Source organism: Lycorma delicatula, chromosome 4 (genome assembly GCF_047948215.1).
Source record: "Lycorma delicatula isolate Av1 chromosome 4, ASM4794821v1, whole genome shotgun sequence".
Classification (NCBI taxonomy): domain Eukaryota; kingdom Metazoa; phylum Arthropoda; class Insecta; order Hemiptera; family Fulgoridae; genus Lycorma; species Lycorma delicatula.
Genome location: NC_134458.1, coordinates 40512185 through 40537115, shown reverse-complemented (window position 1 = coordinate 40537115; position 24931 = coordinate 40512185). Strand labels below are relative to the sequence as shown.

General features: G+C 35.4%; 1 protein-coding gene across 5 annotated transcripts in view; it reads left to right on the top strand.

Moving 5' to 3' along the window:
* Arpc4 (Actin-related protein 2/3 complex, subunit 4) overlaps positions 1–24931 on the top strand; it is a 48570-nt gene that overhangs the window by 11035 nt on the left and 12604 nt on the right. For 2 of the 5 annotated variants that reach the window (XM_075362781.1, XM_075362783.1), the window contains exon 4: positions 2900–7444. In XM_075362781.1, coding sequence (XP_075218896.1) covers positions 2900–4267 — 1368 coding nt within the window. In that variant the 3' untranslated portion in view covers positions 4268–7444. Of the gene's footprint in view, positions 1–204; positions 367–2899; positions 7445–21470; positions 21838–24080; positions 24200–24721; positions 24930–24931 lie in introns of those variants that run through there. The other 3 variants (XM_075362786.1, XM_075362785.1, XM_075362784.1) reach the window with 3 other exon arrangements.

The window sequence follows — 24931 nt, the reverse complement described above, 5'->3', positions numbered from 1 at the left end:
ATGAAATACGTATGCTCCCTTGCGTTAGTAATCATTGAATTAAATAAACATAAAATACTATATTTAAATAAAATGATAAATATTTTAAATTAAGTTGTGTGTGTAAGCTTATGATGGGAAAGTTGTACAACTGTGTTGTCAGATTTTTATATATTCTTCTAAGATTTTTCTACATTTCACTATAGATATCAGCATTCATGTAGTTCCACAATCACTATATTATATTCATTTAACTTGTAAAGTGAAGAATAAACAAACATTGCGTTTGTGATTCATCATGTTTCTGCTGAGTCATGTCCCTTGTATCAGATCCGTTTCACAACATGGCCACATCTACATACAACACAGTAATCATTACTCTTATTGGTATGTATTATAATCTATTATTCACATAGTACTAATGTAATCAAATGTGAGAAAAACTTACCCAAAGGAGTAAAATTCAAAAATATGCTAAAAAAAATAGTAAACAAAATACAGCTTACATGCATAATGTGTTTTTTGAACTGGTTGTATCACAAATTATAATTTAACAATTTTCTGTCCACTAAATTTATGAACTCCATTAAAAACCGCAATTTTTTATAATTTTGTTGCCATACTGTGCAAATTAATATGGACAAGCTATTTTTTTTTCTCTAACTTGTTATGCGATTGCCAGTTATGTCTGAAACCGCCTTGAATCAGTTTTATTTGCCTTGAGGAGGTGTGACTGTTCCATTGTGACAATAAAAAAGGAATTTAATTGGTTTTAGAGTGAAAATAGCCACCTTAGCTTAAGTTGTGAGCCTTTGAGTGTGTCAGGTAGATGTTAGTTTATGCACTCTGTGTAACACATGTTGTTTTTGTGTATTTAAAAATGGATATTACTTTGAGAAAACGTGCAAAAGTTATTGCTCTTAAAGATCACAATTCTATGGCGGTGAGAGATATATATCTCCTGTAGTTAGTGTAGGTAAATCAAGTGTATCAAGAATTCTGACAACATTCAAAGAATCTGGATCGTCGTCTCCAAAAAGGAGAAGAAGAAAATGCAGATGCAAACAGAAAACTACTCCAAGAACTGATAAAATTCTAATGAGAAATAGTAAAATTAATCCAAGGAAACCAAGCTCAGACCTTAAATGAGATTTATTGGCAACCGGTTTTGATGTTAGTAGTTCATCTGTACGCTGCAGGCTTATGGAAGCCAGCCAGAAGGGAAGAAGACCAACGGAAAAACAATTTTTAACTCCTAAAATGAAGAAAAACGTTCAGCATGGTCCCAAAAATATAAATCATGGACTGCTGACAACCGAAAGAAGGTAATCTTTAGTGATGAAACTCATTTGTTTGTGCAGGGTTACAAAGCAAATATCGTGAGACAAGGTGACAGTAAACCTTAGACACCTGATCGTGTCCAACAAACTGTAAAACACCCGCTGAAACAGATGATTTGAGGTTTTTTTATGACCAACGGCACGGGAAGGTTAGTTCATGTTTAAGGTATGATGAATTCAGCCGAGTACATAGAAATATTACACATAGGACTGTTCCATTCATGGAAACCTTTGATAGGACATTTCAACATCACTTAGCCCCTTCTCATAATTTAAAATTGGTCAATAATTTTGTGCTGGAAAATCAAATTAAAGCGCTCGATCAGCCTGGAAATTCACTAGACATAAATACCGTTGAGAATTTGTAGAATATTTTGAAGAGACGTTTAGGTAAGATGGACGGTACAAAAAAAGAACTCATGATAACTAATGCCATGAAAGTGTGGTTCCATGATGATGAAGTTAAGAATATGTGCACTAATCAAGGGGAGTCGATGCCAAAACATCTTCAATAGGTCATTTCTGCTAAAGGAGAACATACTTCATACTAATAAATGTATTTATCTGTGTACGTAAAGGCATAGAATGAATAAAAACGTAGCTTTTTTTTTGAAAAAGAGCATTTTTTTTACTTTTTCCCAATTAATTTGCGCAGTATAATAAGTGAAGTATCACAATTTTTAGAGAAAGTATTTTAAAGTTGAACAGATTTAGGTATAAGTAAATAAATGCATTCTGGTGATCTACTGAACGTGTTAAAAAATATAGGGTGTGCAACATAAAACCGAACCCATAATGAAACTGCTATCCAACACTATTTATGAAAGACTCACACAAATAGCGTGACTAGTGAATGTATATGTTACTACTGATTGTTGCTGCTGTTTGTCAGGTGGTTATATGGCAGTGAAGTATACGTTTTGTTGCAGGGCAACCTTCTGTTAGAACTCCACAGACCATTGCTGATATTGAAAGAAGAATTGCTGCAAGTCCAAAAACTCTCGATGCAAGTTATCCCAACAATCTGGTGTTAAATACACATCTTGTAAAATTCTTCATGAATTAAGATTGAAACCATACTGCGTTACAACTGTGCAACAACTGAAGGAGACAGACAAACCAAAACGACTTGTTTATTGCGAATTGCTTCTTGAAAACATTGTTGGTGGACAGATAGAATTGTCTGCTTGGAATTTTTTACTTTGGGGCTGTAAAAGGAGAGAGTTTTTGTATCTAATCCCCACAGTATTGATAAACTGAAGATGAACATTCAATGAGAAATCAACACAATTGATAAAAAAGCTTTGCGTCAGACGATCTCAATATGATCAGTCGAGCACAAAAGTGCATCGATGCCCAGGGTGGTCATTTTGAACACCTTTTGTAACAGTAAGATAAATAAATGCAACATTTAAATAATTTTTTATGTTTTTCATATTTTAATTTATCCGTCTCATTTCAACATAACCTACCGGTTCTCCAGTGGTTAGTTATGGGTTTGATTTTATGTTGCTCACCATGTATATGGTAAGATAAAGGGCAAATTTTATATTGTTTTATTTTTATTTATATTTTTACAGGATTTAGGTATTCACACAATGAATGATTCGATGGAGAATGCTGAGAGTAGTTTACATAGAGCAAAATACATGGCCTGCAATAGGTGTATATATAACTGTGTATGCGATCATGAAACAGGACAGAAATACAACAATCATATTTCATTTGAAGAAAGAATTTCACAATCCACAGAGAAAACTTTCAAAGAAGATAAACCCTCTGATAATTGTTTCAATACATTTTTAAATAACGTAAAGGATGGACCGGTTTATTGTAATGATGATGGTGGTGGTGATGTATTAATCGATGAAATAGGAGCTTTAAACAATTTTTCTAAAACTAAGTGTAAATTTAATTATGTCATATCTGATGAGTCTAGTAACAGGCTTATCAATGATTGTGTGAACCCTAAACAGGAATACAATGACACTGAAAATAATGATACTCATGAAAAAGAATTCAAATGTACATTTTGTATTATGTCTTTTAGTCGAAAAGGTGATTTAAGTCGTCACATTTCGATTCACGATGTTGAGAAAGTATTTAGATGTAATTTTTGTGATAAGTCTTACAGTCGGAAAGATCGTTTAAAGACCCATCTTATGATTCATATGGGCGAGAATGAATTCATATGTAATTTTTGTCAGAAGTCTTTTAATGACAAATCTACTTTAAAAAGACACATGTTGATTCATACCGGTGAGAATATATTCACGTGTAGCTGTTGTCAAAAGACTTTTAGTCGTAGTGATCTTTTAAAGGCACACCTTATGGTACATAATGACAAGAATGAATTCACATGTAATATTTGTCAAAAACCATTTAAATACAGTTGCAATTTAAACAAACATATCTTGATTCATACTAAAGAGAGATTATTCACATGTAATTTTTGTCAAAAGTCTTTTAATCAGAAATCCTATTTAAAGACGCACCTTACGATTCATACCGGTGAGAATAAATTCACATGTAATTTTTGTCCAAGTATCTTTAGTCGAAATGATCGTTTAAAAATGCATCTTATGATTCATATTGATGAAAACAAATTCATGTGTAATATCTGTCAGAAGCCTCTTAATAGCAGATCTGCTTTAAAGAGACATATGTTGATCCATACCGGGGAAAAAATATTCACTTGTAATATCTGTCAAAAGTCTTTCAGTCAGAATGACCGTTTAAAAACGCACATTATGAGTCACATGGGCGAAAATAAATTCACGTGTAATATTTGTCAGAAATCATTTATTTGCAATTCTAATCTAAAGAGACATATTTTGATTCATTCTAATAGGAAAAAATTCACATGCGGTTTTTGTCAGAAGAGTTTTAATTATAGTTTTACTTTAAAGCGACACATTTTGATGCATACCGACAAAAAAAAAATGTAAATATGATTTTTATGACGAAAGTTAATTTGTAATTTTTATTGGATTTGTGCAGAAAGAAAGTAGAAGTTATTTTTATTAAATATCTACCCCTACAGGGTCACGATGTGTCAACACTTACGCAGCAATTTTTCAGCAGTTTGTTCAACTGTAAATCGTTGGTCTTCTTGGATAATTTAATCGATAAGAAAATCCAACAACAAAGTCGACACTGTTACCAGACACCTGGAGTGGTGCTTGTTGGTCACACTTTTGCGGTCACTTTTAAACTTTTGCACGGTTAATACAACTTCAGCCATATTGTTTGTTCATTGGTGAGAATAATTCTGATGGTTTTACACTTTCAGAAAGTAAAAATCGGATTGCAGAATGCTGTTCTTCAAAAGTACTTTCTTCAAGTTGACACACCATTGTAACTAAGACTTTAGAAATTATGTTTACGTCAATATTAATCAAACAGCTGGCTAACACTTTGCACGGTTGCCGACTAACACGTACAAAAGTTTTAATTGCCTGCATTAAGTGTTTCCTTCACTAAAAATGTTTGTCTGTTTAATTATTGAATGAACTTTATATAAATATAATAAATAAGTAAACACAAGTAAAATAAGTGATAATTTAAAAAAATCTGTGAAAATGATAATGATAATCTTTAAAATAATAATGAGAAAATATATTCAAGTAAATGTTAATAATGTTTGTTTTCTGTACAAAATAAGGTGTTCTGTTCTAGTTTTCTTATCTGTGTTACTATTCGCAGTAATTCAATAATTAAAGAGAGAAATTGATGTAAAAATGAAACAGTTTGTAGGAGGAGTTTTGTACCTTTCTTGACTTTAGGTTGGCATCACTGGGATGTGCTGAGAACACCTGACACATAAAAATTGTTTTGTTTATAACCTCAATATTGCATATAAAGATCACTTGAAGTAGCCTTATTAATTGAACAACATTCCGTGATCTGTTTTTTTTTCTTTCTGAAGGTGTAAAACCAGCCAAAATCTTTTCTCGAATGATTTTACAGTACGGAAAAAAGTTGTATGAACCGTAAAATTTTTTATAAGTGGGTGGAACAGTTCAAAAACGGTTGAACCTCAGTGACTGATGAGCAGTGTCCTGGCCGGCCAGTTAAAGTGTCAACTCCTTTGCTTGAAACCCGCATTGATGACATTCATAAAAACTGACATATTACAGTAGGACATACAACAAAAACAGTTGCACTAGGTGTTGGCACAGTTCATAACGTTATCTATAACAAGCTGAAGTACAGCAATACAATTGCAAGGTGGGTCCCGAAAGCAACAACACTAGGAAACAAAACTCAAAGTGTGTACAGACTTGAAAAAACGCTATGATAGGGAAGGTGACCCTTTTCTAAATAAGAGTTTAACATGTGATGAAACTTGGGTTCACCGTTTTGAACCAGAGTCCAAAAGAAAGCATGGAATGGAAGCACACCAGCTCACCTGTCTGAAAGAAATTCAGAATGCAAGCATCAGCGAGAAAAGTCATGTCGACTGTCTTTAGGGATGCCCAAGGCATCGTCTTTTGTGATTATTTGGAATATCAGCATACAATAAACAGTGTCTATTACTCGGAGATGGTGATGAAAAAAGTAAAGCCAGCTATGAAAGAAAAGCGTTGTGGATCTCAAAGAAAAGGCATGATATTGCTACACGACAATGCTCACCCTCACACCGCCCAGCTGACCCAAGAAACCATTAGAAAAATGGGTTGGTAGATACCACCACATCCTCCCTACAGTCCAGATTTGGCTCCTCGGATTTTCATTTGTTTGGTCCACTCAAGGAGGCATTACATGGAAAAAAGGTTTAACAACAATGAGTTCAAAAAATTTGTTGGAAAGTGGCTCAAACAACAAGACAAAGACTTCTTTGCATCGGGTATAAAAAAACTAGTTCATTGTTGGTACAGGTGTATTGATATTGGTGGGGATTATGCTGAGAAGTAGTAAAAACCTCATTTTGTAAAAATACACAGGTTTTTTCTATATCAATTTATCTTTAATTATTGAATGTATCCCTTATTTGATATACTTTCCCAGCATCGGGAAGTGGTGACCCCATCGCCCAGCACATTGCAACTACGTACATCAAGCAGCCATTAACATTCCTGTTCTTACTTAACATTCCCTAGTCATTCTTTGATAAAAAGTTGGAGTATTACAAATTGCAATTAATTTTTTCGCTGGTAAAATTTTTGGAATATATCTCGAACCATTGTGAAAATATTTTTGTATTTTTTTAAATTAATTGCTTTTAAATGGCATCTAAAAAGACTTTAATGACAAACAGTTAGATATAAACATATACACAGAATTCAGTCAGTTTAGAAGAGGTAGAGAGTTGTGTAATGCATTTGTGATGTATGTAAAAAACAATTTGAATTGGGCAATATGGGCCAAAAGGCAGTGACTTCACATAATGGGAAAGCACCATAATGAAAAGATTATAGAATTCTCAGCCTTCACGGAAAACCTTCTATCTCCCAATGGTACTTTAACTCAGCAGACTTTGACCAACAGTTGAGAACAGTAGTTGAGTGATGTATCTATGTGTTCTTTGTCTGGATCTTCTGGTCAGAGTAATAATATTTCAGCAGCAAATGATACATTTGAATCCCCGACTTCATTTATACAATATGACCATGCAATTACTTCTTTTTGTTATAAAGACTATATTTATAAGGCGGAGATTATTTGGGTTCTCAGTGCTGTAGAAAATAAGTTATCCTTAAGTTCATATGAAAATATCAGTGCAACTTTTAAAATTGTGTTTCCTGATAGTTGTATAGCATCAAAATTCCAGCTTGGATCTACTAAATGCTCTTTTGTCATCAATCATGTTCTTGCACCATAATTTAATGGCATTCTGAAAATACGCTAGAATAATAATGAGAAAATATATTCAAGTAAATGTTAATAATGTTTGTTTTCTGTACAAAATAAGGTGTTCTGTTCTAGTTTTCTTATCTGTGTTACTATTCGCAGTGATTTTTATTTTCCTTTAATTTGTGATTATACATAATTTTTGGTTAAATTGAAATTTGTATTTGTTAGCATTTAGTTATTTTTTATTTCTTATCTGTGTTACTATTAGTTACCATGATGTTTGTTTTTATGCAAGAAACTTAATAAATATTGTTGTTGTTTTTTTTCTACTTCACAATGTAGTTTATTGAAAATATTTATCACAAAAAAATTGCCTAATTTTAAATGTATATTGTAAAAAAAATAATATTAAGAACAGTGGTGGCTTGTAGGAAAATTAATAGGGATGCTGCTCCAGAAAATTTTTTCTGGACCTTTTTTTCAAGGCCATGGTTAAAGTTTTCTGTAAAGTAAAAGAACCGAAAAAAATGAATCAAAAAGAATAGCTGAAAGCAGGATAATAATCTAATTCTACACTTTATCACATTCAAGAATATGGTACATGTTTTTAAGCACATTGTGCGTAACAACCGTATTCAGTTTACCCGAATAAATAATAAAATGTCTGCTTAAAAATACTATAGTCCAATGTTGCAAAATTTAAATTTCTATGTACACAGAAACAAATACATAATTGGTTTTTACTAATTACCTTCGCTTTCGCCCTTCCAGCGTGTTTTTGGGGCAGATTTGGTGATCAAAGAGCACTTGCTCTCCGCCATCTGATCACTACTGAAAAAACAGATAAACTGCTTTCATATTCCTTCCACTGACTAGACTAGAAAAGAGAATGAACAAGGAACGTTCCATAACACGCAGAGTAAAAAAAAAACTACCTTCCACCAGCACGCCAGGGTCGGCATTACACGAGCGACAGTGCCCTCTCTTTCTCCCTCACAGACTCTCATGCTGCTTTGTATGCGTGCATGTGCACAATAATCAAACACCACACTGCTGGAACTGTTTAGTATACAGTTCCATACACAGGTGTTTGTATCTTTTTCAAAAATTGAGGTATGGCTACTGAGATTAAGCTTAAGGATTATATATTGTACAAGTATAAAGAAAGAATATAAAAAAAAGGACTCATATTAAATGTTATCGATAATATCAAGTGGAAAAGGGGATGCTGCAGTTCCACAGTGCCTATACGCAAGCCGCCACTAGTTAAAAATAAACTTAAAAATGAATGTAATAATAAATAACAAAAAAATATGAGCTGAGGCAGCTATGGAATGGTGGAAGCAGCAAAAAATTAAATATCCATATATTTGTGGAGTAAATAAATGGCAATAGCATAACATTATGAGTCAGGAAAGTTTTACTAAATTGGTCAGGATAACTTATCTTAAAATTTGGTGATTGTACATGCAGAAAGAAACAGCAAGATCTTGTCGGAAATCTGCTTGTCTGAACGATGGTAGATGTTTTTCTACGTAATTTTTCTGTACCTCAACCAAGAGTTTGCAATTGTTAAATCTAATAAATGTTTTTTTTAATTGTGCTGTTGTTTCTTTATGAATTATTTATTTATCTCTTAGTAGTGATCGAGTCGTTTTTGACCATTCTCTAAAAATGGTAAGTTAGATTTGGGATTCTATTCTTTCTAAAAGTTCCAGAGCAATGAATAACTTTTTGCTCCATTAATACTACCAACTGTAAAGAAGTTTAATAATTGTCATAAAAAAGCTTCAAATGCATGTTTACTGAAATTATTCTACAAAGTGTTAACTACACCATTTGTAGAGACTTCTAAATCAGGTTCATTGAAATGAACAATTTGGTTGGGATCATTGTCAAGTCCAGTGTACAAGGTATGGCTATTAAATAACGAGACTAATGCTGTAAAATATTTTTAATTTATACATATTTAGTTATCCCCTTCAATATACACCTCTCCTCTATCCCTACAACACACCATACAAATTTTCCATTGTTCGAAACAGTACTGGAACTCTTCTGTGAGCTCTTTCATGATGCGTGCCACTTTTTCTTTCACAGCTTCAACAGTCTGAAATCTTATTCCTTTTAATGCAGATTTGACTTTGGGGAACAGATGAAAGTCATGTGGTGCAAGGTCAGGCGAATAAGGCGGATAGTCTAACACTGGGATGTTATACTTGACTAGAAATGTCTTGACCAACAATGCAGTGTGAGCCGGTGCGTTGTCTTGATGAACCCATAACTTGTTCTTCCACAATTCAGGTCTTTTTTTTTCTTATTTTTTCACAGAGTTGAGCAAGGACCTCAAGATAGTAATGTTGATTAATAGTTAGACCTTCAGGAACCCAGTGAAGGTACACAATCCTATGAGTATCAAAAAAATTACCTGGGCAAACTTCTTCAACATCTCAGCCATCTTGGAAATACTTAAACTACTCAAAAACTCGCACATGTGATAAACATTCATTGCCATATACTTTTTTTAAATAAAAAATAAAGTTTCAGTAGCGGTTTTCCAAGTTCCTTATGAAACTTCACAACAATTCCTTGCTCTAATAAAACACTTATAATTTTTTTGGCAAAACAAAAAAAACAGATGTTATCCAAACGAAGGCCACAGCCAGACTAAGATGTCTATAGAAACTGGAGTGGCAACAATCTTCACGCTACACAGCTGTTGATTGTACGAATTTGACACATGTGCAGTTCTGTAACCACATTAGTCTCGTTTAACCCACCAGGTTGGTCTAGTAGTGAACGTGTCTTCCCAAATCGGCTGATTTGGAAGTCGTGAGTTCCAGCATTCAAGTCCTAATAAAGACAGTTATCTTATGCGGATTTGAATACTACTAGATCATGGATACTGGTATTCTTTAGTGGTTGGATTTCAATTAACCACACATCTCAGGAATGGTCAAACTGAGACTGCAACGCTACACTTCATTTGCACTCATACATATCATCCTCTGAAATAATACCTGAATGGTAATTCGTGGAGGCTAAACAGAAAAAGCATTAGTCACATTATTTAATAGTCATACCTCATATATATCTATATTATAAGCAAAGCCTCAACTTCCGGCTAGAATGAAAGTTTGTAGCCCCATTTATGAGGCTTAAAATCCATATACTGCTTTTGTTAAATTCTTGATTTAGTTGGACATAATTGTTCATTAACTGACAAATGTTCATATAATGGAATAGACTGAAATTTTTTGTTTTAAAGCAGATAAAACAGGTCTTATTTTATGAAGTTTGTGGTGGTTGGGATTGTCAGCTGGTAGCAGCATCAATGTATAGAGTCATTGAAATGCATATCGCTGATGAGCTTTACAAAAGCATTTACATTCATAGTTTCTTGGATAAATCTATTTTCTATAAAATTATTCCAGTAGCTCTTAAATTTGGAAAATGTATGATGGACATAAGAATCAAGCTGTTTCATGGAAATTCTAAAAGGCTTGTTTGGATTTTTTGTACACTGTACCTTATGTTTCTTCAATTATTTAATCCTTTAACTCCTTGTCATAAAAATATGAAAAACATTGCATGGGTGTTTCAAGTAACAGTATATCTTGTGGTAAAGTTTTATTTCCACAGAAATTAATATTTTTCATAGTTACAATACTGTGCAAATTAATTGGGACAAAGTAAAAGAAACACTTTTTCAAAAAACTAAGCTTTTATTCATTCTATTCCTTTATATACACTGATAAATACGTGTATTACTATGAAGTATGCCCTCTTTAAGCAAAAATAACCTCTTGACATTTTGGCATTGATTCCACTAGATTAGTGTACATATTCTTGACTTCTTCTTCATGGAACCACACTTTTATAGCATTAGTTATCATCCGTTCTTTTGTCATATAATCCATTTTCCATAAATGTCTCTTCGAAATATTCCACAAGTTCTCAATAGGATTTAAGTCTGGTGGATTTCCAGGCCGATCAAGTACATTAATTTGGTTTTCCAGCATGAAAGTCTTTATCGATTTTGAATTGTAACAAGCCAAGTCATGTTGAAATGTCCCGTCAAAAGTTTACAAAAATGGAACAATCCTATGTCGTAATATTTCTATGTACTTTGTTGAATTTGTCTTACCTTGAACAGGAACTAAACTTCCTGTACCATTTATCATGAAAAACCCAAAAACATCTGTTTAAGAGAGGGTTTTTACAGTTTATTGGATATGCTCAGGTTTCAAAGATTCAATGTCACCTTGTTTCACGACATTTGCTTTGTAACCCTGCACAAATAAATGAGTTTCACCACTAAAAATTACCTTCTGATCATCAGCAATCCATGATTTATATTTTTGAGCCCATGCTAAATGGGTTTTCTTCTTTTTAGGAGTTAAAAATTGTTTTTTCATTGGTCTTGTCTTGTAGAAGCCTACAGCATACAGTTGAACTGCTAACATCAAAACCAGTTGCCAATAAATCTTTTTTAAGGTCTGAACTTGTTTTCCTTGGATTAATTTTACTATTTCTTATCAAAATTTTATCAATTTTTAGATTAGTTTTCCATTTGCGCCTAAATTTTCCTGTCATTTTTGGAGATGATCCAGATTTTTTTTAATGTTGTCGGAATCCTTGATACACTTGATTTGCCTATACCAACTGTAGAAGCGATATCTCTTGCCATCATATGAGTAGATCTTTAAGAGCAATAATTTTTGCACACTTCCTCAAAGTAATATCTATTTTTAAACACGTGAAAGCAATATGTGTTGCACAGCGCAAAAACTGACATCCACCTACTACACTTAAAGGCTCACAACTGAAACTGAGATCAACTTCCACTTTAAAACCAGACAAACTGCTTTCTTATTGTCAAACAGTCACACTGTCTCAAGGCAGTTTCAGACATAACTGGTAATCACATAATGGTTTAGAGAAAAAATAGCTTGTCCCAGTTAATTTGCACAGTATAGTGTATTAGTTTCAGACCACTGCAAATTGCAATCAGGTTTACCAGACAATGACACTGCAACACAAACGTTTTGTTTTTTTGCTCTTTGCTTTGGAATCTTACTGTTCTTTTTCTTTTTAGCACTTATTATTGAGGAATTTGGTGCATTAATTGCAGTTGAACATCCAGGCAATTACTCTGGAAATAGGCTTACTTCTTTGTCAGTCTCAGATGAAACTTCATAGTCTTTTTCAGCAAAGAACTAGAAATCTAAATGAATCATTGTTAAACCACCTGGATCTAGAATGCCATTTACTTCAAGGATTGGTATTATCTACTCCTGTAGGCTTATTACAGGCATCATTGTCATCTTCTACACTGCTATTTGAATTTTACTTACACTTTCATCTTACTTACCCCCTGAACAATCTAAAATTTCATCGCCTATAACTAAATCTAAATCTGCATCCATCACTAAAGTCATCATCTCATCACTTTCAAGTGGAACAGACAAACAGTGTTCAACTTCCTTTTCTAACAATGCTAAGTCCACTTTTTCTCTTTTGTAAAATAATATGTTGTAATTTACTCCCTAAGTTGTACAGATTGTCAAGATAATACCTCCCTAGGTGTAGTACCTTGGTTAGGATAATTACTCTATGTATTTACCTCTGGTTCAAATATATCAGTTTATAGTTAAGATATGATACTGTAATATTTGAATGAATAATATAAATGCTTTTAATGATAACATAAATGATGCATTGTTAAAGAGTACATATTATATGTTGTATGTTGAGTCCATGAAGATTTATAGGAGGCTGGAAGAAGACTGCCTTAACGTAGTGCGAAGCTGACTTATATAATGTGTACGGAGCCGCTAAATTGTCAGGAGCGGAGTGCGTCCAAAAGGAGCTGTGTGAACTGATATCCTTTACATTTTAAAGTCCTTCTTAAATAAATTTTTAATAACATGCACTGAATCTGAACACAGATATTAAAAAATCTCTTGTAAATGTATAAAAAACACACCTAATATCAACATAACCTCACACAACTTAATCAACATGTATCGTGCTCTTTCTTGTCAGATGACTGCATTGCCTTATGTTTCAAAGTAGAAACAATTATTTTTAATGGATAAAGAAAAAATAAATGTAAATATTCTTCTATATCACCTATGTTTTATCTTTAAAAATAATCAATAAACATGTGGTAATTATTTTTAATGAAATCTTGGACAATTAGGAACAATTTATGATGTAATTAAAAGTTACAGCTATATCACCTCGGGTACGATCATGAAAACTTTGAAGAAAACAACACATGAGGGAAGTTTTAAACCTTTATAATGGTAATCAGTAATAGAATTCGTATTTTATTTATTCCTAGAATGTCAAAATATGGACCCATTGGTTTGCTTGGCATTTTTCCTGCCACCACCCCAATCGGTCGCCCTAAAGCATAAAACTGAATGGCTGAGCCACGAAACAGTTAGCGACCAGTGTCCTAACTAGCTCCTAGAGCTAACCGAAAAGCCTAAGTGGAATAAGCGTGGTACCATACACCACTCGCTTGCGTGTCCATGGAGGAATTGGGCGGGCTTTCTGCGAGCCAGTATGGTTTTCGCATGGGTAGGTCTGCCCTATATGCTATGTTCCAGATTGCAAAGAGGGCTGTGAGAGGCGGCAAACGAAGAATATGCATCATTGTCACGCTCGACATGAGAAATGCATTAAACTGCATTTCACACGTCGCCTTAATGCACACATTAGAGAGTTACGAAGGCCTCTCATATTTGAGACGAATGGTTCGTTCATACCTTACGGGATGCAGGCTGCTGTTCCGTACAAGATGGACTTATAGAGCAGTGCGTTAGTAGGGGAGTGCCACAGAGTCGGTTCTTGAACAGACTCTGGAATCTTTATGATGAAGTATTCAGTCACACTCCTCCGGGATGTTGTTGGGATATGCCGACGACTTGGCTTTGGTTGTCAAAGCGAGGACAAAGCCAAAATTCAAGACTCGTTCATCGTGGTAAACGATTGGATAATTGGCGTGGGACTGACTATGGCCTCGGAGAAGACAGAGGCGGTCGTAATTTCCTGTGCAAAAAGGAGGCCGATATTGACGGTAACACTCAACGGTAGAAGGTTCACATCGAGGCCGGCAATTAAATATCTTTGAGTCTGGGTTGATACCATGCTGAGATTTGGCACTCATCCAATAGAAGCCTGCCAAGAGTCAGAAAAGCCGATGAGACTGATTGCCGGCCTCCTGAACAGCGATGAGCCGACGCAGCAGAGAAGGAAGCTGCTTGCGGAAATGCTGTATGGAGCAGAGGTGATCAAATATGCCAAGTATCGGGGGAAGCTGGAGGCATTGCATAGGAGGTGCTGCCTCCGAATTATATCAGGTTATCGAACTGTATCCAAAGAGGCAGCGAAGATACTGGCGGGGCTGCTCCCGATTGATTTGGTAATAACAACGAAAGAGGCTGTGGGAGCAGAGAACTTTTCTCCTGCGGACAAAAGCGGCTATCTAAAGAAATAGAGGAGAGCTACTGGAGGACTGGCAAGATAGATGGAATCGAGGAACGAAGGGCCGGTGGTTTCACCGGCTCATCTGGGGTGTGAAGGGTTGGAGCCGGAGATCACATGGCTCGCTAGCATACAGCCTTACGCAGTTCCTGGTGGGCCATGGAGATTTCAGAGCGTATCTGTATAAATTCGGGTTAGATCATTCGGACCTCTGTCCGGAGTATGAGGAGGAAGAGATCCCCATTCATATTTTCTTCAAATGCTTACGATATATGGATGAACGAGGGGAGCTACTGAATACCCTGGGACGTCATGATATATTTCTTCCAGAGGAGACGCAGTCTATCATGATGAAAGGAGAGAGGAATGGAAGGCAGTTGAGAGGTATGCGAAGAAAGTAACAGATAAGCTCCGTTTAATAAAAGAGTGCATGATGGGAAGGAGACCTGAACGACCGTGGAAGGCGCGTGGGCGAACAGGTCAGCGATTGAGTGTCTAAAGGGTCCCCCGTACATGTGGGGGTCGCCTGGCCGCGATGAGTTCATGGGCACTCCGTCTGCATGGCTGATGGTGGCCTAAGTGTTGAGTGTGAGTTTGTGTGACAGTTGCTGTGCGATGCGTGTATGGTGTGATGTGTGCAGGTTCAGGTGTTGTTTTGTGATTATGTGAGTCGTGTGTGGTGTGACGTACGTGGCCTTGAGTAGTGTTATTTGCTCGTGGCGTGAACTGATGTTTGAATATGAGGAGTGTGACTCTGTGTGAGGGCCTATTACCACATTCCTAACGAAATGCTTGCTTACCTGTGCCAGGAAGTGTGGTGGCCAGGGGTGGAGTGTAGTCGGTAGTGCGCAGGTATACCTACGCATTTAATATTCCCCAGGATATTTCCTGGGGAACCTTTTAGCGACCGTAACACTACTTCGGCGTCTGTAAAGTGGATTCTTCCACCTCTTCAAAAAAAAAGGATTGATCTGTTAAAGGTTAGGACATGAGAGGTAGGATTTTTTCATTCTTTTTCATGGGCACCCTTCAGCATTCTATGATTCCCTGCGATGACAACTCCTCCACAATGTTTTTCAGTACAATTAACATCTCGACAGACTACAACAACCTTTGAAGTATTTAGGGTGCTGTTTCGATCAACTCATACATCAAACTCGCCTATGAACTTCAGTCCAAGGATTTTCTGCGACTGGATGTCGTTAAATGTCTCTATGTGAAGTCCGTTGTAGGCTTTCCGAATTTCTTTTAAGGACCTCCAGGGCAATTACTTATTTCTCGAGCGATAAGAAAAGGACTTACCCTCAAAAAATTACCATCTTCTCTCGTAATTAGCAGATACTTGGGTATTGGTGAACTATTCTTGAAATCAGCTTTCTGCAAACTCTTCACCTCATTTCTTATTTTTTCTATCTAAGGACTCTTTCTTCGTTTCGCCTGGGACGACACGCTGGTTCAAGATGAGAGTGTTTACATGAACCCTCTGTCAGGTTTGTTGCTCAACTTGCAAGATTTTTCATCCCTTCTGTAACAAGGCTAGCTGCCGGGGTACACTTCCACTCCAGGGTTGGTAACCTTGGAGGTCTGGTCTGGTATTCCGAAGGAGCCGGCTTATGTCCTGGTAGAAAGCGGATGCACAATCTCTGCATCTGAAACTGAAGCTTTCAGAGGTCCCATGCACCGACATATATGGGTACCTTAACTACATTACCATTGCGGGGAGCATGGTGACAGCGGAAGCGTCTCTGTTACACCTGCAATCACTTCGACCCTGGCCACCACATCACCTGTGCTAATATAAGTTAATTGATGGCGATTGTGAACAAGTTGCCGCTAAACAGCGAGCCTTATGGTGTGCTATTTTCCAATCTATTTTCTTCCGATAACTCCTTGCAAATGCGTAATTGAAAAGTACGGTCGTTCGTATAGTTGCGAAGTAATACCAGTGCATGGGTCTGGATCACGAGGTCCAGACTCTTCAACAAGAACATAGCAGAATCCACGAGAAAAACAGAAATGGCGATTGATGCTCTCGGTAGACTAATTGGCACCACCTGGAGACCCAAGCTGAGCAAGAGAAAGTTGATAGCCGCCATGGGTATCAACTTAAATGGCTATCAACGCCATGGCTATAAACTGAAAGAGAATCGACATGGCGTCTATTCTCTTTCATGCCATACCTGTTTGGGCTGAGGCATTCAAGATAAAAAGGAATGTGGAACGGGTGGCTTCCCTACAACGGAGGACTACGATTAAAATCATAGCTGCATGTAAGACAGTTTCGAGAGAAGCAACTGAGGTGTTGGCGGGTATCCCGCTCATCCATGTGAGGGCCTGCCAGCTAACTGGGATTCACGGGGGCATGACCAAGTAAGAGGTAAATCTTTTACTTATGAATGAATGGTAGGCCGAATGGGATGTTACTGCCAAGGGAGCATGGACGAAACGGTTTATCCCTATTTTGGAGCTATGGCTCAGCAGAAAACATGGCGAGGTTTGTTTTCACCTATCGCTGTTCATGATGGGGCATGTAGGGTTTGGGAGTTATCTCCACAGATTTGGAATGAGGGCTTCCCGTTGTGCATATACTGCAGGGAGGAAGATACACATGTCAAATTCTTTTCTTTTGCCCAAGGTGGATAAAATTCAGAGTTGACTCAGGACTGGGCTGGATAATTCCTGAAAATATAGTGAGCCATATGCTCGGTGGAACTAGTGAATGAGACTCCGCAGAAAGATACGTCGTTAGGTTAATCAAGGATAAAGAAGCAGAGCATCGCGAATGGAGTGCGGACTAGGCGGCAATGGAGAACAACAGGCATTGTAGATGATGGCTGGAGAGTGGAGTGTGCCGCTTCGCTTCGCTGGCTGAATGATGGAAAAAGCCTTTTGCTGAGATGAAGAGTGAGACCGGTGAGCGAAGGAGTGAGGGACAGCCTGCTGCGGAGTTGTTGTTCGTTTGTGCTTGCGCAGATGAGGGGCGACCGGGACTCCGAATCCCTAGAGCTTGAAGACACCCCTCAGGACTGAGTAATGCTTGGTTGCTGGTCCTTCCCTGGGGGGGGGGGGGGTTTGGTGAGGTTGTTTAGCTTTAATCGGTAAAACGCAGATACAAATACGCTCCTTAATAAGATCTAGCGGAACCTTTTGCGATGTCGACACTGCTGTTTTGGGACATACGTAAATGGTATTCCCCCTCTTCGCCATCAAAAAAAAGAAAAAAAAAATACCGTTAGATTGTCGCGTATGCCCCATTTCTGCAGTTGAAGCGTTATTCCATATCACCAGATCATATCGAAAGCATTTTACAATTCAAAGAAGACTACGATACATTGTTTTACAGAAAAAAAAGTATAACTTTTTCTTCCTAATAAAAAATACAAGCGACTTAGTCAAATACTAGTCTTCTCAAACAGATCATTCTATAAAAGACTTGCAAAAGGATATTAAAATCTTGAAAGAAACACAAGATAACAAGGCTGTACAGGGCCTTGTTCCTTAAAAAAACGATTTTCTAACAAAATGTCGAATCTATCAAAACCAATATAAAGTCATTTAGTTATTAAAATTTCATGTTTTTATTAAACTCGTAATAATCTCGTAAAACCCCCAACATTTTTATTTCTTATCATCTAGGTTTCCTCTTAGGTCACCCTTTCTTTCTTCCTTTTTCCATTTTACAGAGGGCCTCGATGTTTAATTCCAAGGTACCTGAGGCCTTGGAGATGGATTCTTCTTATTCTCCGCAGTAAATTTCGGAATGTCTTTTTGCTAGTATCAGATAATATCGGCTTCTATGGTGCGGTCAGCAATGCATCAGAATCAAGACTCATTGCACTTCCCACTAATGCGAGTGGGGCGACTGAATCGCTCGCCCTCTCATTTAAAGGCCTCCGCGCTTTTGGAGGCTTCATTTTTGGTGTCAAAATTATTTTCTGCCAGCATCTAACTTGCTTTAGCGTCTAGCATCTTCAGGCTTAACAGTTTCCTGAAAGGGGATTTTCTGTATTTCAACTTTTATCGTCGGTGCATTTTGCTCAGAATTCTTCGGTGATTTAGCTTCACATTCCTTCGCCTATTGACTGATCGAAGGCTCCTAAGTTGTTTCACAATCTTTGTTTTCGAGAGATCTGTTTTCTTTTACATCGATTTTGGACTATTTTCTTGTGATGGTCGTCAAATCTTCAATTTTTCATTGATTGTACGTTCTACCATATTAGTCAAAGCTGGTGCCAGTTGAGAAACTACGTTGTCTGTTTTAAAGGGAGCTGCAGGAGCTTTAGCAACCTGTACAAAGGACGCAATCCTTGGGGGTTCTGCCGAGCACAATTTTCCTTGCTTAGTAGCTGACTTTTTTTATTGTTTAAACCTCTTGAATTGCTACTTCTTGCTATAAAAATTACAAGATCTCCCGAATGATGCTCATGACAATTCACACATACAAGTGAATTCCTGTAAGAGTCATCGAGATGTAACGATTCTACAAGCGCGCGCGCACACGCACACACACACACAAAGAGAGAGAGAGATCCGTTTCTTCGTACATCGTGCCGCAATTGTCCGAATCTCTGACGTTCAAGGCATCACAATGGAAAAAGTTATCACCATCACCACCAGCCCCAGCACCTGGACCCAGACTTGTACGTAGATGTAATTGCAGTTACATGGGTTTGGATGTTGTCCAGGTCATTTAGAACAAATTCTAGCAAGTACTAAAGCTAAAACAGTTGATTTTGATATCTTTGTTTTTTGTTGCTAGTCGGACTCCGTTATGGATCTTTTAGTTTCATTCTTTATTTTTTTTTCTAGGGCGCAGTTGAAATGGGAGGAGTCTGCCTCCTTGTCGTACACCGGTTTTAATCTCGAAAGGGTCGGGTAGTTCTCCCATGTATTTAACTTTGGTGTACGTGCTGGTGATGGTTTCTTTAATTAGGTTTGTTGTTTTGTTGTCTAGGTGTAATTTTTTTAGCATGGTTAAGAGGGCGTCTCGGTCTATTAAATCGTACGCTTTTTGGAAGTCGATGAAAGTGATGTATAGCTTTGATCTCGAGTTTTGGTAGTTTATGGAGTTTTTGAGGTTTAGGATTTGTTCTGGGCAGGATCTTCCTCTCCTAAAGCCTGCTTGGTACTCTTCGAGTTGAGTTGAGTTGAGTACTCTTTGAGTTGGTGTTGTGCTGTGTTTAGTAAGGCTTCGGAGTAAGTTAAATCTAAGAGTGAGATCCCGCTTTTGAGTTGTTGGGGTCTGTTTTGGATCTTTTCTTGTGAAGTGGGTGTATGAGAGCTGTCTTTCGTTCCGTTGGGATTTTCTCAGTTATCCATATTTCTGCGAAGATTTTTTGGAGAGATTCTATAACATTTTGTGGGCTTTTTTCCAAATTTCAGCTGTTATTCGGTTTTCTATTGAGGCTTTGTCATTTTTGAGGTCTGATATGACTGTTTGTACTTCCTCAGTATTGAGGGTTCTGAGTTGTGGCTGGATGTTTTAGGAGTGTTGAATTCCATTCTCTTGTGGGGTTTTCACCATTGAGGAGGTTTTCGAAATACTTCGTTAGAATTTTGCAATTATCCGTGTTGTTGTGGGCAATGTTTCCTTTTTATCTTGTAGTTGGAGGATTGTATTTGGTTAGCTTTCGTTTGAAGGTCTTGTAAAAGTTCATGTTCTTTTTTGTGAAGTCTTCGTTGGTCTGGGAGAGAAGGTGCCACGTGGAGGCTCGAACTTCCTGACGGAGCCCTTTTGAAAGAAATATCTTTCCGCTCCGCCGTTTTCGTTCCGGAGATATAACCGCCATTATTATTATCGTTAATGTTGCTGTCATTATTATTTTTTGGACAATATACCAAGGTTATATGTAGCTGTTGTATTACACAAAAAAATAAAAATAAATAAAATTATTATTTTTATTATAATTAGAATCTTTCAGTTTTTCTAATACGTATTTTCACTGCTTCAACGTACTTTCTAACTAAACTGGCTTACTTTCAAAAAATGGCATTCTTTAAATTCTATAATGGGTCAGTGACTAGTGTTCAGTTAATATGAGAGTAATAGTAAACAAAAGTAGTTGGCTCTTATTGGCTACAATATATTTAAACGAGTTTCTGATAGTTAAGGGTGACTAAATTGAATAAATCAACTAATTATATACCGAAATCAACAGAATTTAATTAATGCTGTATGATTTAGTTATGTAATAATTTTTAAATACAATTTTTGAAGATACCTATTTATTTACAAGTTTTAAGATACCTATTTGTTCCCTGTTTAGCCTCCGGGAATCACCGTCAGGTATTACTTTATTGGATGATATGTGTTAGTGTAAGTGAAGTGTAGCCTTGTACAGTCTCAGGTCGACCATTTCTGAGATGTGTGATTAATTGAAACCCAACCACCAAAGAACACCGGTATTCAAGATTTAGTACTTAAAGCCGTATAAAAGTAACTGCCTTTACTAGGATTTGAACGTAGGAATTTACGACTTCAAAATCAGCTGATTTGCAAAGACGCGTTCAACACTAGACCAACATGGTGGGTCAAGATACCTATTTGAACACGCTTAAGTGAACTATTAGGTGTGAATTCCGAAATATTTAAATTATCTACAAAACAGTCATTACTAAATTTGTGTATTCACAATGTAGAATTTGGAGACGATTTACTGACAACATGTTACTCAGCAAAAACGATTATATTCGGTGTTTAATTTGAATATAACTACACGATGTATTTCAATGTCGTTATTAAGATACAGATGGTTTTATTACTGTGACCGCTGTCTATTGATGACGAATAACTGTGAACATTCATTGACGAATACCTGCCAAATATATTAACTGAGTACTTTAAATTCCTCTTAGATTTTGTTAGAACTATGAACTGCATTACTAAAACGTGAAGTAATATTTTTATTTAATGAAGTTTTTGTACAAAGGAAGGGTTAACTACAATTTTGGAAAACATCCTCTTTGAATCGGAAAAGACATTCACGGCGACAAAGTAGTTCTTTCTGACCAGGACAACACCTCGATCATGACATTTACGTGCGGTAGGAGGAAGTGATGATTTTGTTCGGGGATTGCTTCTTAGTTGTTAATTCTTATTGTTGTTTGTATTCTGTTTAATTAAAAATAACTGCTGTATATTACAAATTTAATTTTCTTTCTTACTTACATTTTCAAAAAAAGTTACGTATTCGGTTTCGTTTATTGGTTAGGAGTTTCCGTAATGGTAAGTGATGTATTTTAATTTTTTTTGCAGAATCCTTTAGAATAATTAAAAAAACGAAGTATAGTGGTCTCTGTCTTTTTTTCTATTAATCATTACTTTTTTAAGTTTCTTGTTTTTATTTCTGGGTTTTATGATTCATGTAGGTTATCTAAGCATCTTTTTTTTTTGTTTATTTTCGGATTATTTGGAATTGTGATAATAAATTTATGTTAATTGTATTTAACTGAAGTCTGTGTTTTTTTGTTGGTTTGTAGATAGAAATGTTTATGTTTGTTTTCCATGGTTTGTATTTTTTAATTTGACACCTTGAATGTTGATTGATATCTGCATTTATAATTATAATTTCATTTACTGTTCCATGAGAAATCCAACAGAGGTTTTTTAGATCAACTAATTGACAATTAATTCATTGCAGTACCCCATTTTGTAATATTGTATTAGTATTCAATGTTAGTAGAGTATCTTGCAATAATTGTACGATAATCCTGAATGTTAAGTGAAGGGTATCTGAATGAGCTACATTAAAGCAGTCTGATCATTTTTTTTTTAAGGATGGGAGTAGAACCACACCCGACCAAGAAGCACAGCATTCAAATTTTTTTACGCTGAATTTGATGCTTGACAAGCAAGTCAGATTGTTTAGAATAGTACTAAGTAAAATTATGAAGATATCTAGAGCTTGTTTTTGAAGGAAAACAATAGCTTTATATATGGTGTGAATTCATTACTTATATTTTGGTTTAACTAAAACTTATTTTCTTTTCTATTTTTCTTAAGAGAGTAGATTCATGATTTTTGTATCATAAATGAATTAATGTCATTTCACCATTTCCTCCAAAATTATCTCAAATGTGTCCAGATTTTTTACAGAGCACCATATGAACTCTCCAAAACAGCATATTACATTTCCCTTTATGAAGAATGTTTTCACTAACATTGTACATTTGGGTATTTTCTGTTATATGATTACCAGTTGCCATATTTTTTAATTTTATATTTATATTCTTTTATTGACTAAAGAAGAAGGTATAACTTTAAAAAATAAAATAGGTTAGAAATTAATGAACAGGTACTTGTTCTGAGTGCTTCACATAGGTAGCCATTAATTTTTAAATTTGGATCTCCAGTTCAAATGGGATTGTTGATTATATCAGAAGTATAAACCACAAGATAATTATCCTGATCAAAGTATATACAATACTTCATACCTAACTGTTCTTAAAATATTATTTTCGAACAATTGTACCATGCATAAGACAACAATATAATTTCCCAGAAGGCTAATATTGAGCCTGGACCTAAGTGTCAATTTTTTATATTTATGTTTGAGACACATCTTCCTTGCACAACTCCAGATGTTATGAATTCACTGTTGGAGAATCATGTGATCAAAGGCACTCCAGTACGGATTATTTAATAGACTTTACTTTTGAAAAAACTGCACCATGTCTCCTCTCTGAATAACTGATTCCAAAAAAATGTATTATGAAGGGTAATTAATAAAAAGACAAGGATGAAAGTGTAATAGTTACTAATTTAAAATATTTTGTGATAGTGGGTAGGATTACTGTCATAGATCTTTGTGTAGGGGTGATTGTAGTGAAACATGGCAAGTGATAGTCATATAGTAGAAAAAGTTTGTATGTTTTGTATATACATGCACTTATCGACAATATTTAATTTGTAATTACCCATGAAGCTGGCATATTAGACGATGTTGGATGTGCTCATTCTGTGAAAATATTTGAGTTATAGTAAAAATACTCTTAAACCATTTTATATTGACAGTTGGTCACTTTAATATATAAAGCTAAATTATCTTTCATTTTGTACTTAATATGAAGTGTATTTTATGTTGATTATGGATATGAATTTGGAGAGACTATTTTAATGAGTTATTTATAATTCTTCCACTATTCATCCTATTTTGCTTAAATTTTAATCACTTTTATTATTAACAGTAAAATACAGCTGAAAATAAAGATGATAAAAATTATATTCCAATAATCAATAACCAATAAATTTTTCCAATGTAATAAAAAATTATCCAATAACCATTTTTGTTGGATTATATACTCTATTAAAAGCAACAGGGCTTTAAATATCATTTACTCTTAAATTATGAACTCATTGTAATTTTTATAAAAAAATGTTTAGTTTTATATATTCATTCATCTTTAAAATAATGCTATTAAAATACTGAAATAATATGTTTATACTGATTTGCATTTGTTTAATTTCAGGCTGCAACGTTACGCCCCTATTTGTCTGCAGTCAGGCATACATTGACTGCAGCTATGTGTCTTGACAATTTTTCCTCTCAGGTAGTTGAACGACATAATAAACCAGAAGTTGAAGTGCGGTAAGGATAGAATTTTTATTATAAAAATTATTAACATATTCCAAGTTCTCAATTTGGAATACTTGAAAATGATCTCAGCTGATGAATTCTGTTGGCAGTTTTGACTGTTTTCTTTGTGATTTTTAAAATAGGTGATATATTTTTATTTTGAAAAAGCTTATTTCTACATGGTAGGCAAGTTAGCCAAATGGTTACCATTATTCTAATGTGAACCCTTATATTAGATTTAAAATATGATCATGGACAGTGTTTGATTCACTTTTATTCACCTAATGCTCATTGTGTGTGGTGAATAATAAGTTTAATTTTCATTCAATTTGTAAAGCTACATCAAAATGTTGAAAGTGAATGGATAAATCAAATTTTAATCAGTATGACCTTTAGCCATCTGATTATGGTAACAATAATTTCAGATCAGATTGTTCTTGTTAAGTAACCTGTAGCAAGATTATTTTAATCCTTTTTTCTTTACCTGCTGAGATATGAATAGTTTTAAAGTGACATTTGATTTTCTTGTGATAGATCAAGCCGAGAACTACTTTTGACACCAGTGTTAATTAGTCGTAATGAGAAAGAAAAAGTTCTAATAGAAGGTTCCATCAACTCTGTTCGAATTAGTATAGCTGTGAAACAAGCTGATGAGATTGAAAGAATTCTTTGTAAAAAATTCATGAGGTTTATGATGATGCGAGCAGAGAACTTTATTGTTTTGAGGCGCAAAGCTGTAGAGGT